The 12,890-nt window shown below is 40.8% G+C and overlaps 1 protein-coding gene across 1 annotated transcript in view; it reads right to left on the reverse strand.

The window, feature by feature from the left end:
- LOC103113957 (myosin-13) overlaps positions 1-12,890 on the reverse strand; it is a 59,008-nt gene that overhangs the window by 35,499 nt on the left and 10,619 nt on the right. The window contains exons 7-14 of the mRNA XM_060204430.1: positions 12,531-12,594; positions 11,577-11,675; positions 11,368-11,471; positions 9,098-9,236; positions 4,541-4,659; positions 3,664-3,813; positions 3,374-3,544; positions 1,734-2,043 (exon numbers count right to left, since the gene is read on the reverse strand). Of these exons, the coding sequence (XP_060060413.1) occupies positions 1,734-2,043; positions 3,374-3,544; positions 3,664-3,813; positions 4,541-4,659; positions 9,098-9,236; positions 11,368-11,471; positions 11,577-11,675; positions 12,531-12,594 (1,156 nt within the window). The remainder of the gene's footprint in view (positions 1-1,733; positions 2,044-3,373; positions 3,545-3,663; positions 3,814-4,540; positions 4,660-9,097; positions 9,237-11,367; positions 11,472-11,576; positions 11,676-12,530; positions 12,595-12,890) is intronic.

Below are 12,890 nucleotides of genomic sequence, written 5' to 3' on the forward strand. Positions count from 1 at the left end.
CAGCCCAGGGAGGAGGTGTTTCCTCCTCCACCACTCCTGGATTAACTGAAGCATAATTGGCATATCGTGTCGTATAAGCTTAAGGTGTACAATATAGTATATATAATGTGGAATGATTGCCACAGTAAGCCCAGTTAACATTCATCTCACATACATACAATTCTTTTCCTTGTGATGATAACATGTAACATGCAATGGCACACCTGGTTAAACACATTACCAAGCACAAGGACTGGGGTTCAAGCCCCTGCTTCCCACTTGTGGGGAGGGGAGTGCAGAGACTTCACAAGCAGTGAAGTAATGGTGCAGGTGTCCCTCTGTCTCTCTCCCTCTCTCTCCCTCCTCCTCCATTCTCAATTTCCTTTCATCCTGTCAAATGAAAATGGAAAGAACAAAGGAAATGAAGGGAGGAAGAAAGGAAGAAAGAAGGAAGGAGGGAAGGAAGGAAGGAAATTAAAAATGGCCACCAGTAGTTGTGGACTCTTCTACCAGGCACATTAACATTAACCCTGGTGGCAGTAAAATTAATTAATAAATTAATTAGTAATTCTCCTAGTAACGTTCAAATGTACAATACAATATCATAATTTATTTCATTTTTAAAGATTTATTTTTAATTAGAGAAAGAAAATAAGAATATTACTCAGGTAGATGCTACTCTGGGGATCAAACTCAGAAACTTGTGCTTGTAAGTTTGGCACTCAGCCCCCTGTACCACCATAAACTTAACAATTCTACAGCTAGGTTTATGCCTAAGAGCACTGATATCATATGTCCCCATAGAAATCTGTATACAAATATTCAGAGCAGTATTATTCAGAGTATTCTAAAAATAGTCTAAATTTCCATTAATTAATCAGATAGACAAAATTTGAAAAATAGAATATTATGAAAAGGAATGATGTACTGATATATAGGGCAACATGCACAAATCCTTCATGCTAAATACGAGAAGCCAAGCAAAAAGCTCTGTATAATTTATGATTCCACTTCTATGATATTCTCAAGATAGGCAAGTCCATAAAAAGTAGATGAGAAACTTCTAGAAGCTGGGGAAGTGGGAATGTGTGGTGATTGCTAGTGGACTTCAGGGAAACACTCTCAAATTAGATAGTTCTAATGGATGAAAAACTCTATAAATGTACTAAAAATCACTAGAATTTTAAAGGGTAAATCTATGATAAATGAACTATATTTCAAAACTTCTTTTAAAGAGGAAGTGTTGGCTGTCTTCTTCACTCCTTCCACCTCTTAAGAAAGACATAGAATGGGATAAAAAGGGAGTCAGTCGGGTGGTAGCACAGTGAGTTAAGTGCATGGGGTGCAACCCGTGTAAGGATCCTGGTTTGAGCCCCCAGCTCCCCACATGCAGGGGAGTCCCTTCACAGGTGGTGAAGCAGGTCTGCAGGTGTCTTTCTTTCTCTCCCCCTCTCTGTCTTCCCTTCCTCTCTCCATTTCTCTCTGTCCTATCTAACAATGATGACATTAATAACAACAATAACTACAACAACAATAAAAAAGGGCAACAAAAAAAGGAAAATAAATAAATAAATATAAAAAATTTAAAAAAATAATGGGAGAAAGAAGAAATCACAAAGACACCAATCAATCTCAACTTGAAATTCCTGTTTGACTACTGATTTCTTCAGGAGCAACTTTGTTTGGGTTATGTGTGATGACACAAAACTTTCCATGGGGGCAGGATGGTGGGGAGAGGAAAAAGGGAATTTCACCTGCTTCAGCACCAGCATAGTTGGAGAAAAGAAAGGACAGCAGCTTCAGTGCAGACTTCTGGTAGAGCCCCACCACAGTCTCATTCAGGGGGTCCTTGTTCTTGTCCAGCCAGCCAGCAATGTTGTAGTCCACGGTGCCAGCGTAATGAACCAGCGAGAAGTGGGCCTCAGCCTTGCCTTTGGCAGGCTTGGGTTTCTGAAAGTTGTTGGATTTTCCCAGGTGCTGGTCATAGAGTTTGTTCTTGAAGGAGGTGTCTGTGGCCTTAGGGAACATGCACTCCTCCTCCAGGATGGAGAAGATGCCCATGGGCTGAAAGGAGAAAAACAAATTAAGCCTTAGTATTTAATAGTAACTTCTAATGACTCAACTGATGTAGGAAGCAAAGGCAATCTCTTTGGTGCCATTGTTCTGTCACTAGGACTCTAGACCATCTCTGAGTGCTCTGAGACCAACACTCTTAGTCTCTTTGACAGAAGAGTTGTAGACGTAGAGTATATACTTCATACTTACTGAACAAAAGAACCTGGAATGAAAATATGAGTATGGAAATGTAGCTCACTCTTAGCAATGGATTATTAAAGACAAGTACATTTACACACATAACCATTATATATATATATACATATATATATATATATATTATTTTAAACAATGTTGTCTAAACTTTTCATTAGCCAGCTCAGGAAGATAATACTCACTGAAACATGACTGTGCTGACTGAAAATTCTATTAACAACAACAAAAAAAAGAGGTGATGTTGGATGTTGGGGCCAGAGAGACAGCTTAGTGGGGAGGGCATCTGCTTTGAGATGATGACGGTCCAGAGCTGAGCCTAGGCACCACACGGAGTGCTGTAACACTGAAGGAAGCTTGGACGCTGTGGTGTCTTTCCCTCTCCTTGTGTGTGTCTGTCTTTCTCTTTCTAAATCAGGATGGCATAGCACGTATCGGGTTTCAGTTCTATGAAATAAAATGAAGGGATACCTCTGAAATCTTAATATTTTGTGACATTCTATTAAATCATTAATTAAAGGGGACCAAAAATTAAAAATAAAAAAGGAAATAGGTAACATGAATGTGGGGAAAAAACTAACAGTAAGAGTTAACAAGTGCTTTTTTCATAGTGGCATTACTCCAAGAGCACCACTACTCCTTGTTGCCTTTTCTTTGGGCCTTTGGAAAAATCAGGTAGGATATAAAGTTGTATGCTACCACCTGTACTAGACTTCAATCATATTCTTTATTTTTTAATATTTTTACTTTGGATAGAGACAGAAATCTAGAGGGAAGGGAGAGAGAGAAAGAGAGTGAGAGCTGCAGGTAGGGATTGGGGCTTGAACCCAGGTCCTTGTATACTGTAACATGTGCACTCAACCAGGTACACCACCACCCGACCCCTTCATTCACATTCTTGAACATAGCTGAGCTCTCAGATCTTACTTAACCCATTCAGATCTTCCAGTGTCTGACGGGATTCCCCGTGGATACCCTTTATCCTGAGGGGATTAAGTTATCTAAAGGTGTACACTATCAAGGAGTGGGGTTTGAATGGACAGCCTTCTAATTTATTACCATAGAAAGGTTGGAGAAAAGTAGAAATAGCCCCAACCAAGAAGGCTGGGGAGAAGCCCTTCTTTACCTTCTCAATGAGCTCGATGCAGGCAGCCAGGTCCATCCCGAAGTCTATGAAGGTCCACTCGATGCCTTCCCTCTTGTACTCCTCCTGCTCCAGCACAAACATGTGGTGGTTGAAGAACTGTTGCAGCTTCTCATTGGTGAAGTTGATGCACAGCTGCTCCAGGCTGTTGAACTGAGTGTTTCAAATACCAAAGAAGATGGAATGAGTTTGGAAAATCCAAATTCTGTAACACAGATACACAAGGCAGAAGGGATTGTTTAGATCACTGGGTTATCCAACTATAAACTCACATCAAAGATCTCAAAGCCAGCGATGTCCAGCACCCCGATGAAATACTGCCTGGGCTGCTTGGTGTCCAGCTGCTGGTTGATGCGGGCCACCATCCACAGGAACATCTTCTCATAGACGGCTTTGGCCAGAGCTCCTACCGCATTGGTCACCTTGAGGAAGAATCATCCATGCAATACTTCAGTTTGTGTTTCTACAACATATAAACATGTGAATCTGATGTTTTGAAGATCACAGGCATTTTTGAAGATTATCAACTTTATATTATATAATATTAAATATTCCCTGGGGCTTTTAGCCAGCTCATGATGTCTCCTTTCTTTGAGATCGATCCCATTGTAGCAGGATAGTTTCATCAACCCTGGAAGCAGTGCATGACTTTGCATGATGTGTGCTTGGCCTCACATCATTGACCCTGAGGTGGTTATTAATTCCAAGCTGGGTTAATAGAGTGCCTCTCTTAAGATTCTGGAATTTGAATGAAAAAAAAAAAAAACTGGTTTCATTCTCAGGATAAGGTTAGAACCATGAAAGCATAGACTAGGGAACTATGAGGTGGCCTTGGGCAGAAAAGAAGGGTAAAGTTTATATACTTATGAACAAACAACAGACAAGGAGAGACACTATAGTCCGTGGACTCCCAGAAAAGGAACAGAAGAGAGACTGTCTCACTGCAGAGAGCTCTCCAGATCCTGGCTTTGGACCCTCCTAGCACTCACTTTGATTCAAAGTTCTGGAGTCACCTCTGAGGTCTAAAATGAATTCTCCTTTCATGCTGAAACCATATGTATTTCTGATACTTGCAACTGAAAAAAGCTTCAAAAAATAGTCAACATAGCAAAATACATTGATCAACTAGATTCAGAGTATTTGCATTACCTGCTGGACATTTTGGCCTTTAGTGACATACTCATTCCCAACCTTCACTCTGGGACAGCACAGGCCTTTCAGCATTTCTGCAGAATTCAGGCCCATCAGATATCCAGCTTTGTCAGCCACTGAAGGAGGAGAAACAGTATCATACAAAATCAGCAGCTACCACGGTACCTGCTCAGGCTCTGGAGTTCTCAACAGTATTCTCCCAGATCCCTTTGGATGTTTTATGTTCTCCACTATTTTTAAAAATAATTTATTTATTTATTCATGAGAAAGACAGGCAGAGAGAGAAAGAACCAGACATCACTCTGGTATATGTGCTCCCTGGGATTGAACTCAGGACCTCATGGTTGAGAATCCAGTGCTTTATCCACTGCACCACCTCCTGGAACACTATGTTCTCCACTATTCACCAAGGCTGTATTTGCTAATGAAACCTCAGTCAATGACCCTGGGTCCATGCTCCCAGGGGGATAGAGAATGGGAAAACTATCAGGGGAGGGGGTGGGTTATGGAGATTGGGTGGTGGGAATTGTGTGGAGTTATACCCCTCCTACCTTATGGTTATGTTAATTAATCCTTTCTTAAATAAAATTGAAAAGAAAAGAAACCTCAGTCCCATAGTCCAGTGCACCAGATATTCAGAAACTCTTAATTTGCCTTCCAGATACAATGCAATCTTGATAACCAGTGAATATCTGACCTATTGATAATGAAGCTTAATTTTAAAACAGAGTTACCTACTGAAGTTGGAGCCTGATAATGCAACACAAAGGTATTTAAGTAAAAGAGTCATCATTTAGACATTCAGTATGTGCTAAGTCATCTTTGATAGTTGTACTGTAAAAAACCACAAACATTCTCACCGCGTAACTAATGGAATAAAAAGTTTTCTTGTAGCAAAAGAGTAAACAATGACCTGATTTGACAATTTGGTTTTATTTCCTCATTGACAGAATGAGAAACCAACTCTCTGAAAACCTGTGCAATCACTATCTAGTATGGCAGTATGATACCTGGTTTTACACTTTGATTTCACATTTCCACGAAGTTTGATCACCCGGTCATATAAAAATATATAATACTATGAATGAGTGAAAGACCTGGAAGGAAAATGATTACATACAATTCATCAAAGAAAACCAGCTCAGGACTGGGGAGATATCTTAGTGTCAGAGCACAGGACTTATATACTTGGGACCTCAGAGACCTCAGGTCCAGTCCCTAGCACTGATGTTTGCCAGAGCTGAATAGTGAGTGCACTGGTCGCTCCCATAATAATAAAAAAATTAAACTTCGGGCTGGGGAAATAGTATAGTGGTTATGCAAGTGACTTTCATGCCTGAGGTTGTGAGCAACTAGGTTCAATCCCCAGTACCACCATAAGCCAAAGCTGAGCAGTGTTCTGGTTTAAATAAATATTAAAAGTAAGCCTTGTTTCAAATGTTACAACCCTTAACAAAGAAAAATCGGCTCTCTGTGCAGTGTTACCATGAATCTGCATGTCTTTTGAAACATATTCTAGGACTTTGTGATTTTTGCAGTACATTTGTACCAAAATATTTTGTATTTTTTCCTGTCTTGTGATGTCCTTTTGAATACCTCTCATTTATTTATTTAGTTAGTTAGTTCTTTTCTCTTTTGTGGCAAAACTTCCTTATAGCCACGAGTCAACCAGATTGAGAGCATTTCCATTGCTTGCTGGATATTTTGACCTTTAGTGACATGCTCACTGCCGACCTTCACTCTGGGACAGTGTAGGCCTTTCCGCATCTGTACAGCATGTCACTTTCTGGGGAAAGTGTTGCTGGCAAAATGCTTGCTCCAAAGATGCTCAGCTACATTACCTACAACTCTGCTCAGCACCTAAGATGTAAGATACTGTCTGACCGGCTGTGAGAGATTGTGTACAGAGTCTTGACCTGTCCTTCAAGTCTTTGGAGATGGCCTAAAGCTGTTCAGTACAGGCAATTTCTTGCAGCTCATTGGGAGTTTATTTGACTTTGAATGGATCTGGCCACCTGCATTGTGATCATGGAGAAAGTGGGAAATGGCTCCTCCTTGGGTGAGAATGTCCATTGCATTTGCTGGCTAGAGTCTGGCTAATACACGCTCAAACTCAGTACATGGTCAAGGGTGAGCTTTACTTTGGCTCACACTTTGTCTTTTCCAAGAATGAAAGGATAGTAGAGGGGAGGGGGCAGAAAGCCTGGGCATGAGAGTCACACTGTCTGGGTTCAGAATTTGCTTCTTTATGGATTGAACGGCTCCATGTAGTTAAGCACTGACTGGAGGACATGCTAGTATCCTCATTATTGACTGCTGCGAAGCATGCTTGATGTATATGCTTCACAGGTGTGTATGTGAAGACGATTCAGTACGTGATAACTTGGTTTGGTATATTTGTCAGAGAAATTCAGTCCCCAATGGCGTCTTTCCACAATCCCACATATGACCAAGGCTGGGCTAGGGACTGGGGCTCCACCATGACAAGGTCTTATACTTTTGATCATTGTGACTACTGACAGATCCATTCCAAGTTATCCCAAATACTCCCATGATACTAGAGTATAAGTGGCTTCCTATGCCTATGATAGAAATTATAAATATCCTGGGGTGGGTGGCAACCCAGTTGAGTGCACATATTAACATGCACAAGGACCAGAGTTCAAGCCCCTGGTCTCCACCTGCATGGGGGGAGGGGTGGATTTTATGAGCAGTGACACAGGTCTACAGATATCTCTCTCTTTCTCTCTATCTACCCCTTTCCTCTCAAGTTTTTTCTGTCCAAAATCAAGTAAGAAAAAGGGAGGGGGGGGCAGACAGTGGCGCACCTGGTTAAGTGCACACATTACAATGTACGGGGTCCCAGGTTCAAGCCCCTGCAGTGGCACACCTGGTTAACTGCACACATTACAATATTTAGGGTCCCAGGTTCAAGCCCCCAGTCCCCACCCGCAAGGCGAAAGCTTCACAAGTGGTGAAGTAGAACTGTAGGTGTCTCTCTGTCTCTTTCCCTCTCTATCTCGCCCCTCTCAATTTCTCTGTCTCTATCCAATAATAAATAAATAAAAATAAATATTTTTTTTTAAAAAGGAGGAAGGGGGAGGCAAAAATGGCCACTAGGAGTGGTAGATTCATTGTGGAAACACCAAGGCCCAGTGATAACCCTGGTGGTAATAAATAAATAAATAAATAAATAAATATTCTGGTACTCAGCGTCTTTCCAAATAATGTCATGATAATAACTTTGCTATTCCCTTATTTTACAAGTCCACTATGCAGATGCTTTACTGTAGTTAACAAGAATCACTCTCTGCTCCTCAGTCCTCCCTCATTCCTTCTTTGCTCGAATTATTTTCCTAAGACTGCCTTCCCCCATCTTTCAGAAAACTGCACATCCTCTGAAGTTCAGATCAGTGCTCCCACACCTTCAGGGAGTCTTCCCTAATGACACTAATCAGAAACGCTTTCCGATCTGACACTTGGAGCTCATCTCCCATTACTTCATATGCTCCCAAGGTGATGCAGAATTCCAAGATGGTTCCCAAGATATGTGTCTCCTGATGTTCCCTGTATAACCAACCCCTTCTGCCTGTGTGTGGGTTGAACCTGCATGATGAGGTGTCACTCGCAAAATGAAATTACTAATAATAAGTTGGCTATGAGTCATCTGAGGAAGAGATATTTTCAGTTGTTTTGAAAAAAATAAATGAACAAATGATTATCTTGGGCAAACCTTACCTCATCAGGTGAGCCTTTATGGATAGTGGTAAAGACATGCATACTTTCCTGGATTTTAATTTGCAGTTATCATTCCCTTTTATCTTCTGGAGCTCAAAACAGAGTGCTCCATGCAGTGTGGGGAATGTTATCAACAGGTAGAATCATTAGAAATGAGTCAGTCTTCTCAGGATACTTGCAGGGTGCAGTGCAAGAAGTATGAGGTCTTCAAAAAGGGGATAGAGGCATACAGTAGGTGGGAGCCGCCATAGTTCAGTCCCTGCCACTGCCCTCTGCTCTAATTCCAGGACTTTCATGGATGAAGCAGAGAGAAATGGTGGGTATACTTAAGAGGGTGTCATGGATGGAGGATTGCTTGATTCAACATCAAGTTCAACAGATGCAAGATGAAAGAGAAGTGATGGGCCACTGTACCAAAGGCTTTGTTTGGGATCTGTGGTTGGGACAGCATTGTGGATACTAATAATGATATGCACAGAAAGGTAGAAAAGTTCACTCAATCATAACCTTTCCCAAATGTCTCCCTTAAAATAACAAGCAAACTCAGAAGGTGAAATATAGTGAGATAGAGTGTGATTACTCACTTACAGAGATGGCGCTGTTGGCTTTTCAAGGATTCAAGCACGTAAGTCTTCTTAAAAAGGGAGAAACTTTTCTCAACACATACTCAGTGAGTTTTGGACAAGACAAGTCAACCATAGTTTGTCCAATTGTTGAAGAACAACTCTTGAGATAAACACCAAGTCATACTATTTATCCCAACTCAGACAGTACAGTGGGGAGTCAAATCTCAGCCCCCTTTAACAAGGGTTATACCTTCAGTGCCATCAGGCTCTGCCTGCTCCTCACGCTGCTTCTGCTTGAACTTCATGTTTCCATAGTGCATCACAGCCCCTGTGAGCTTGTAGATCCCAACTTTCTCCTCTGCACTGAAGCCCAGGATATCGATAGCATTCTGACAATTTAAAAGGGGCAGACAGAACCATAGGATTCAGTGACCCAGAGGCAGTTTTGTTTCTTTTTGAGTTTTACCAGAAAACATCTTACCCTTTCTTTCTTTCTTTCTTTCTTTCTTTCTTTCTTTCTTTCTTTCTTTCTTTCTTTCTTCCTTTGTTTCTTTCTCTCTCTCTCTCTTTCTTTCTTTCTTCTTCTTCTTTTTAAGGGCACTACTTAACTCTGGTTTATGGTGGTGTGAGTGATTGAACCTGACACTTTACTTTGGAGCCTCAGGCTTGAGAGTCTCTTTGCATAACCATTATGCTTCTTCTTCTAGTGTTTGTCCTTCTTCCATAGCCAGTCAACAGCATCAGGTTGAGCCTGATGTAAAGTTTCCAGACCATTATGCTAACAACCCCCCTCCCAACCTGAAGCAGCATTTTCTAAGTAGATAGTAGGTGGGATATGCAAATTTTGGGGTTAAAAACCATTTCTTTGACTTTTCTGTTTGGGTAGTGGAGACTGTGGGGGTCATGTAGATAATGTACTTCCTCCCCCTTAATAAGGGTTGACTACTGTCTTTTCTCACTAAACAGAGATGTGCGTTCTGGTTTCTGGGTGAAGTCATTGGACACCACTGTGAATACCAGGAGAAGGAAGACTCTTGGGTGGCAGTTGAGAAATAGTATCAACAACTTGAGACTTTGGAATTTTAGCCTAGGAATTCCACTATAAGTATTCCTCTTTATTTTCCCCTCCCCTCTCAATTCTCTCTGTGTCTATCCAATAATAAATAATTAATTAATAAAAAAGGGGAAAATGAATATAGGATGATCCCACTCATAGACAGATGCTGAAAAACAAGACAGGGGCAGGGATAGACAGCATAATGGTTATGCAAAGAGACTCTCATGCTTGAGGCTTCAAAGTCCCAGGTTCAATCCCCTGCACCACCATAAGCTAGAGCTGATCAGTGCTTTGGTAAAAAACAAAACAAAACCCACAAGAACATAAGGGAAAACATTAAGCATAACTTGGACTGGAGTTGGTGTATTGCACCAAAGTAAAAGATGGGGGTGGGGGCTCAGGTCCTGAAACATGATGGCAGAGGAGGACCTAGTGGGGATTGAGTAGATATGTGGAAAAATGGGAAATGGTGTGCATGTACAAACTAAACTTTTACTGTCAACTATAAACCATTAATCCCCCAATAAAGAAAAAAAATTAAAAAAAAATCCAAGTCCTGGACTGGGGGAGATAATACAGGACTTGCATGTGTACTGGGTTTGATACCTGGCACCAGAAATAGTCAGAGATGAGTTTTCTGGTGGATAGATAGATAGATGATAGATGATTAGATATATGGATGATTGGATGATCAGATAGATAGATAGATAGATAGATAGATAGATAGATAGATAGATAGACAGACAGATAGGACAAGCCAAGTTCTGAAGTTGGGCATACCTGGGTTCAAACAATCTCTGTGTCATTTATAAACAGTATTTTCAAGCAAATTATATCTGTATTTTCCAAGACTCAGCTTTCGCACTCATAAATTTGGAACCACAGTGGTGCCTATCCCACCCCAAGAGTTTTTATGAGTTATAAATTAAATAATTCAAACAAAGTCACTTATCTCAGTTCCTAGCCTATGTAATGTGCTTAATACTACACTTTGATGTTATTTTTTTGTTACCACTATAAATCCTGCAGCTATTCCTCAAAAGTTCAAGGCCAGAGGCCTAGCAGGGGTATTAGAAATTGGTGTCTGCCATGAGCCCAAGGTGGTAGTTAAAGAGATATGGAGTGACTGCTACAGAGTGGAATTATTTTATCTTGCTCTATATTTTTCTGCCATCTTCTAAAATGTTTTTAAATGAAATGTTTTTGTAATTGGATTAATTGCCAGCAAAACCTTTTTAAAACCACATATATACAAAAACCTGTTTAAAGTGCTAGTGAGTGGAACTGGAGGCCTACTTTGGAAACCTTCCTTCTCACCATCTTCAGCAGTGAAGCTGAGTAGGGCCCTTCCAGTCTACACTCATTGTCTTAGCTCTGTAGTCTAATCACCCAACATCCCTGGATTCCCCCCAAGCAAAGGAACTCAATAATTCTCTGCTTAACCAAGCCAACAAAATGCTTACATCAGTCGCCAGTAGCTCTTCACTGTCATCAATGCTGGCCACAGTGACCTCTCCTTGGCTCACAAACGGGAAGTCAAAGGGGTTGGTTGAAATCAGAAGCAGGTCTGTGAAGCATAATGATCCGTTAACATCACATGTACAACTTACTTTGAAGTTTCCTTTCCATTATGACTGATTTGAAAGATGGGAATGCTATCCCAGTTACTTACCAATGAGTTCTGGCTTCTTGTTTGACATGACTTGGTAAAAAATATGATAGCTTCTCTCACTGGATAATTGAAATGTCACTCTGGATTTTTCCAAGAGATCTAAGGTAACAAAAAATATAATGTGAATAAAGATAATAATGAGATACCACTTCACTCCTATGAGAATGTCATACATCAGAAAAAGTAGCAGCAACAATTGCTGGAGAGGTTGTGGGGACAAAGGAACCCTCCTGCACTGCTGGTGGGAATGTCAACTGGTTCAACCCCTGTGGAGAGCAGTCTGGAGAACTCTCAGAAGGCTAGAAGTGGACCCACCTTATGACCCTGCAATTCCTCTCCTGGGGATATATCCTAAGGAAACAAACACACCTATCCAACAAGTATTTGTGTATACCTATGTTCATAGCAGCACAATTTTTAATAGCACAAACCTGGAAGCAACCCAAATATCCCAACAACACATGAGTTTCTGAGTAAATTGTGGTCTATAGACACAATGGAATACTACTCAGCTATTAAAAATGGTGAATTCACCTTCTTCACCCCATCTTGAATGGAGCTTAAAGAAATCATGTTAAGTGAGATGTTAGACACAAAAGGATGAGTATGGGATGATCTCATTCACAGACAGAAAGTTGAAAAACAAGATCAGAAGGGAAAACACTAAGCAGAACTTGGACTGGAGTTGGTGTATTGCACCAAAATAAGACTCTGGGTTAGGTGGGGAGAGGTTCTGGAACATGATGGCAGAGGAGGACCTGGAGGGGGTTGAATTGTTATGTGGAAAACTAAGAAATGTTATGCATGTACAAACTATTGTATTTTACTGTCAACTGTAAACCATGAATCCCTCAATAAAGAAATTAAAAAAAAAAAACCCATATAATGTGATTTCAGATTCCTGGGAGATGCTTCTGAGGCCAGATTCTGAGGTGTCAGATAGAGTGCACTTACAGGTCTCAATGTCAGCTGACGCAAGCTTTCCAGTGGCTCCAAAATGAATCCGAATGAACTTCCCCTGTTCAACAGCAGATTAAAAAATGTTATGGCACTGTGGCTGGCCCCTGGAAGGTGATGAGTGAGAAGTGTAGGGGCAGCAAGGAAGTGATACCAGATGCATGAGAAAAAAAAAAAAAAAAAAACCTGCCATTTTGTTTCCAAGCTGAGGCAGACAAGACTGGTTCTTTCTAAACACCTGGCCGGCCAGTTCTCCGCTTTGAACCATCTCATTCCTGGATTGTCTCTCTGGGATTTACCTTTTTTTCTTTCTTGTTAAAAAATTTTATTAGTGATTTAATACTGATTTACAAAATT

The sequence above is a fragment of the Erinaceus europaeus genome, chromosome 12, assembly GCF_950295315.1.
Source record: "Erinaceus europaeus chromosome 12, mEriEur2.1, whole genome shotgun sequence".
In the NCBI taxonomy this organism is placed as follows: domain Eukaryota; kingdom Metazoa; phylum Chordata; class Mammalia; order Eulipotyphla; family Erinaceidae; genus Erinaceus; species Erinaceus europaeus.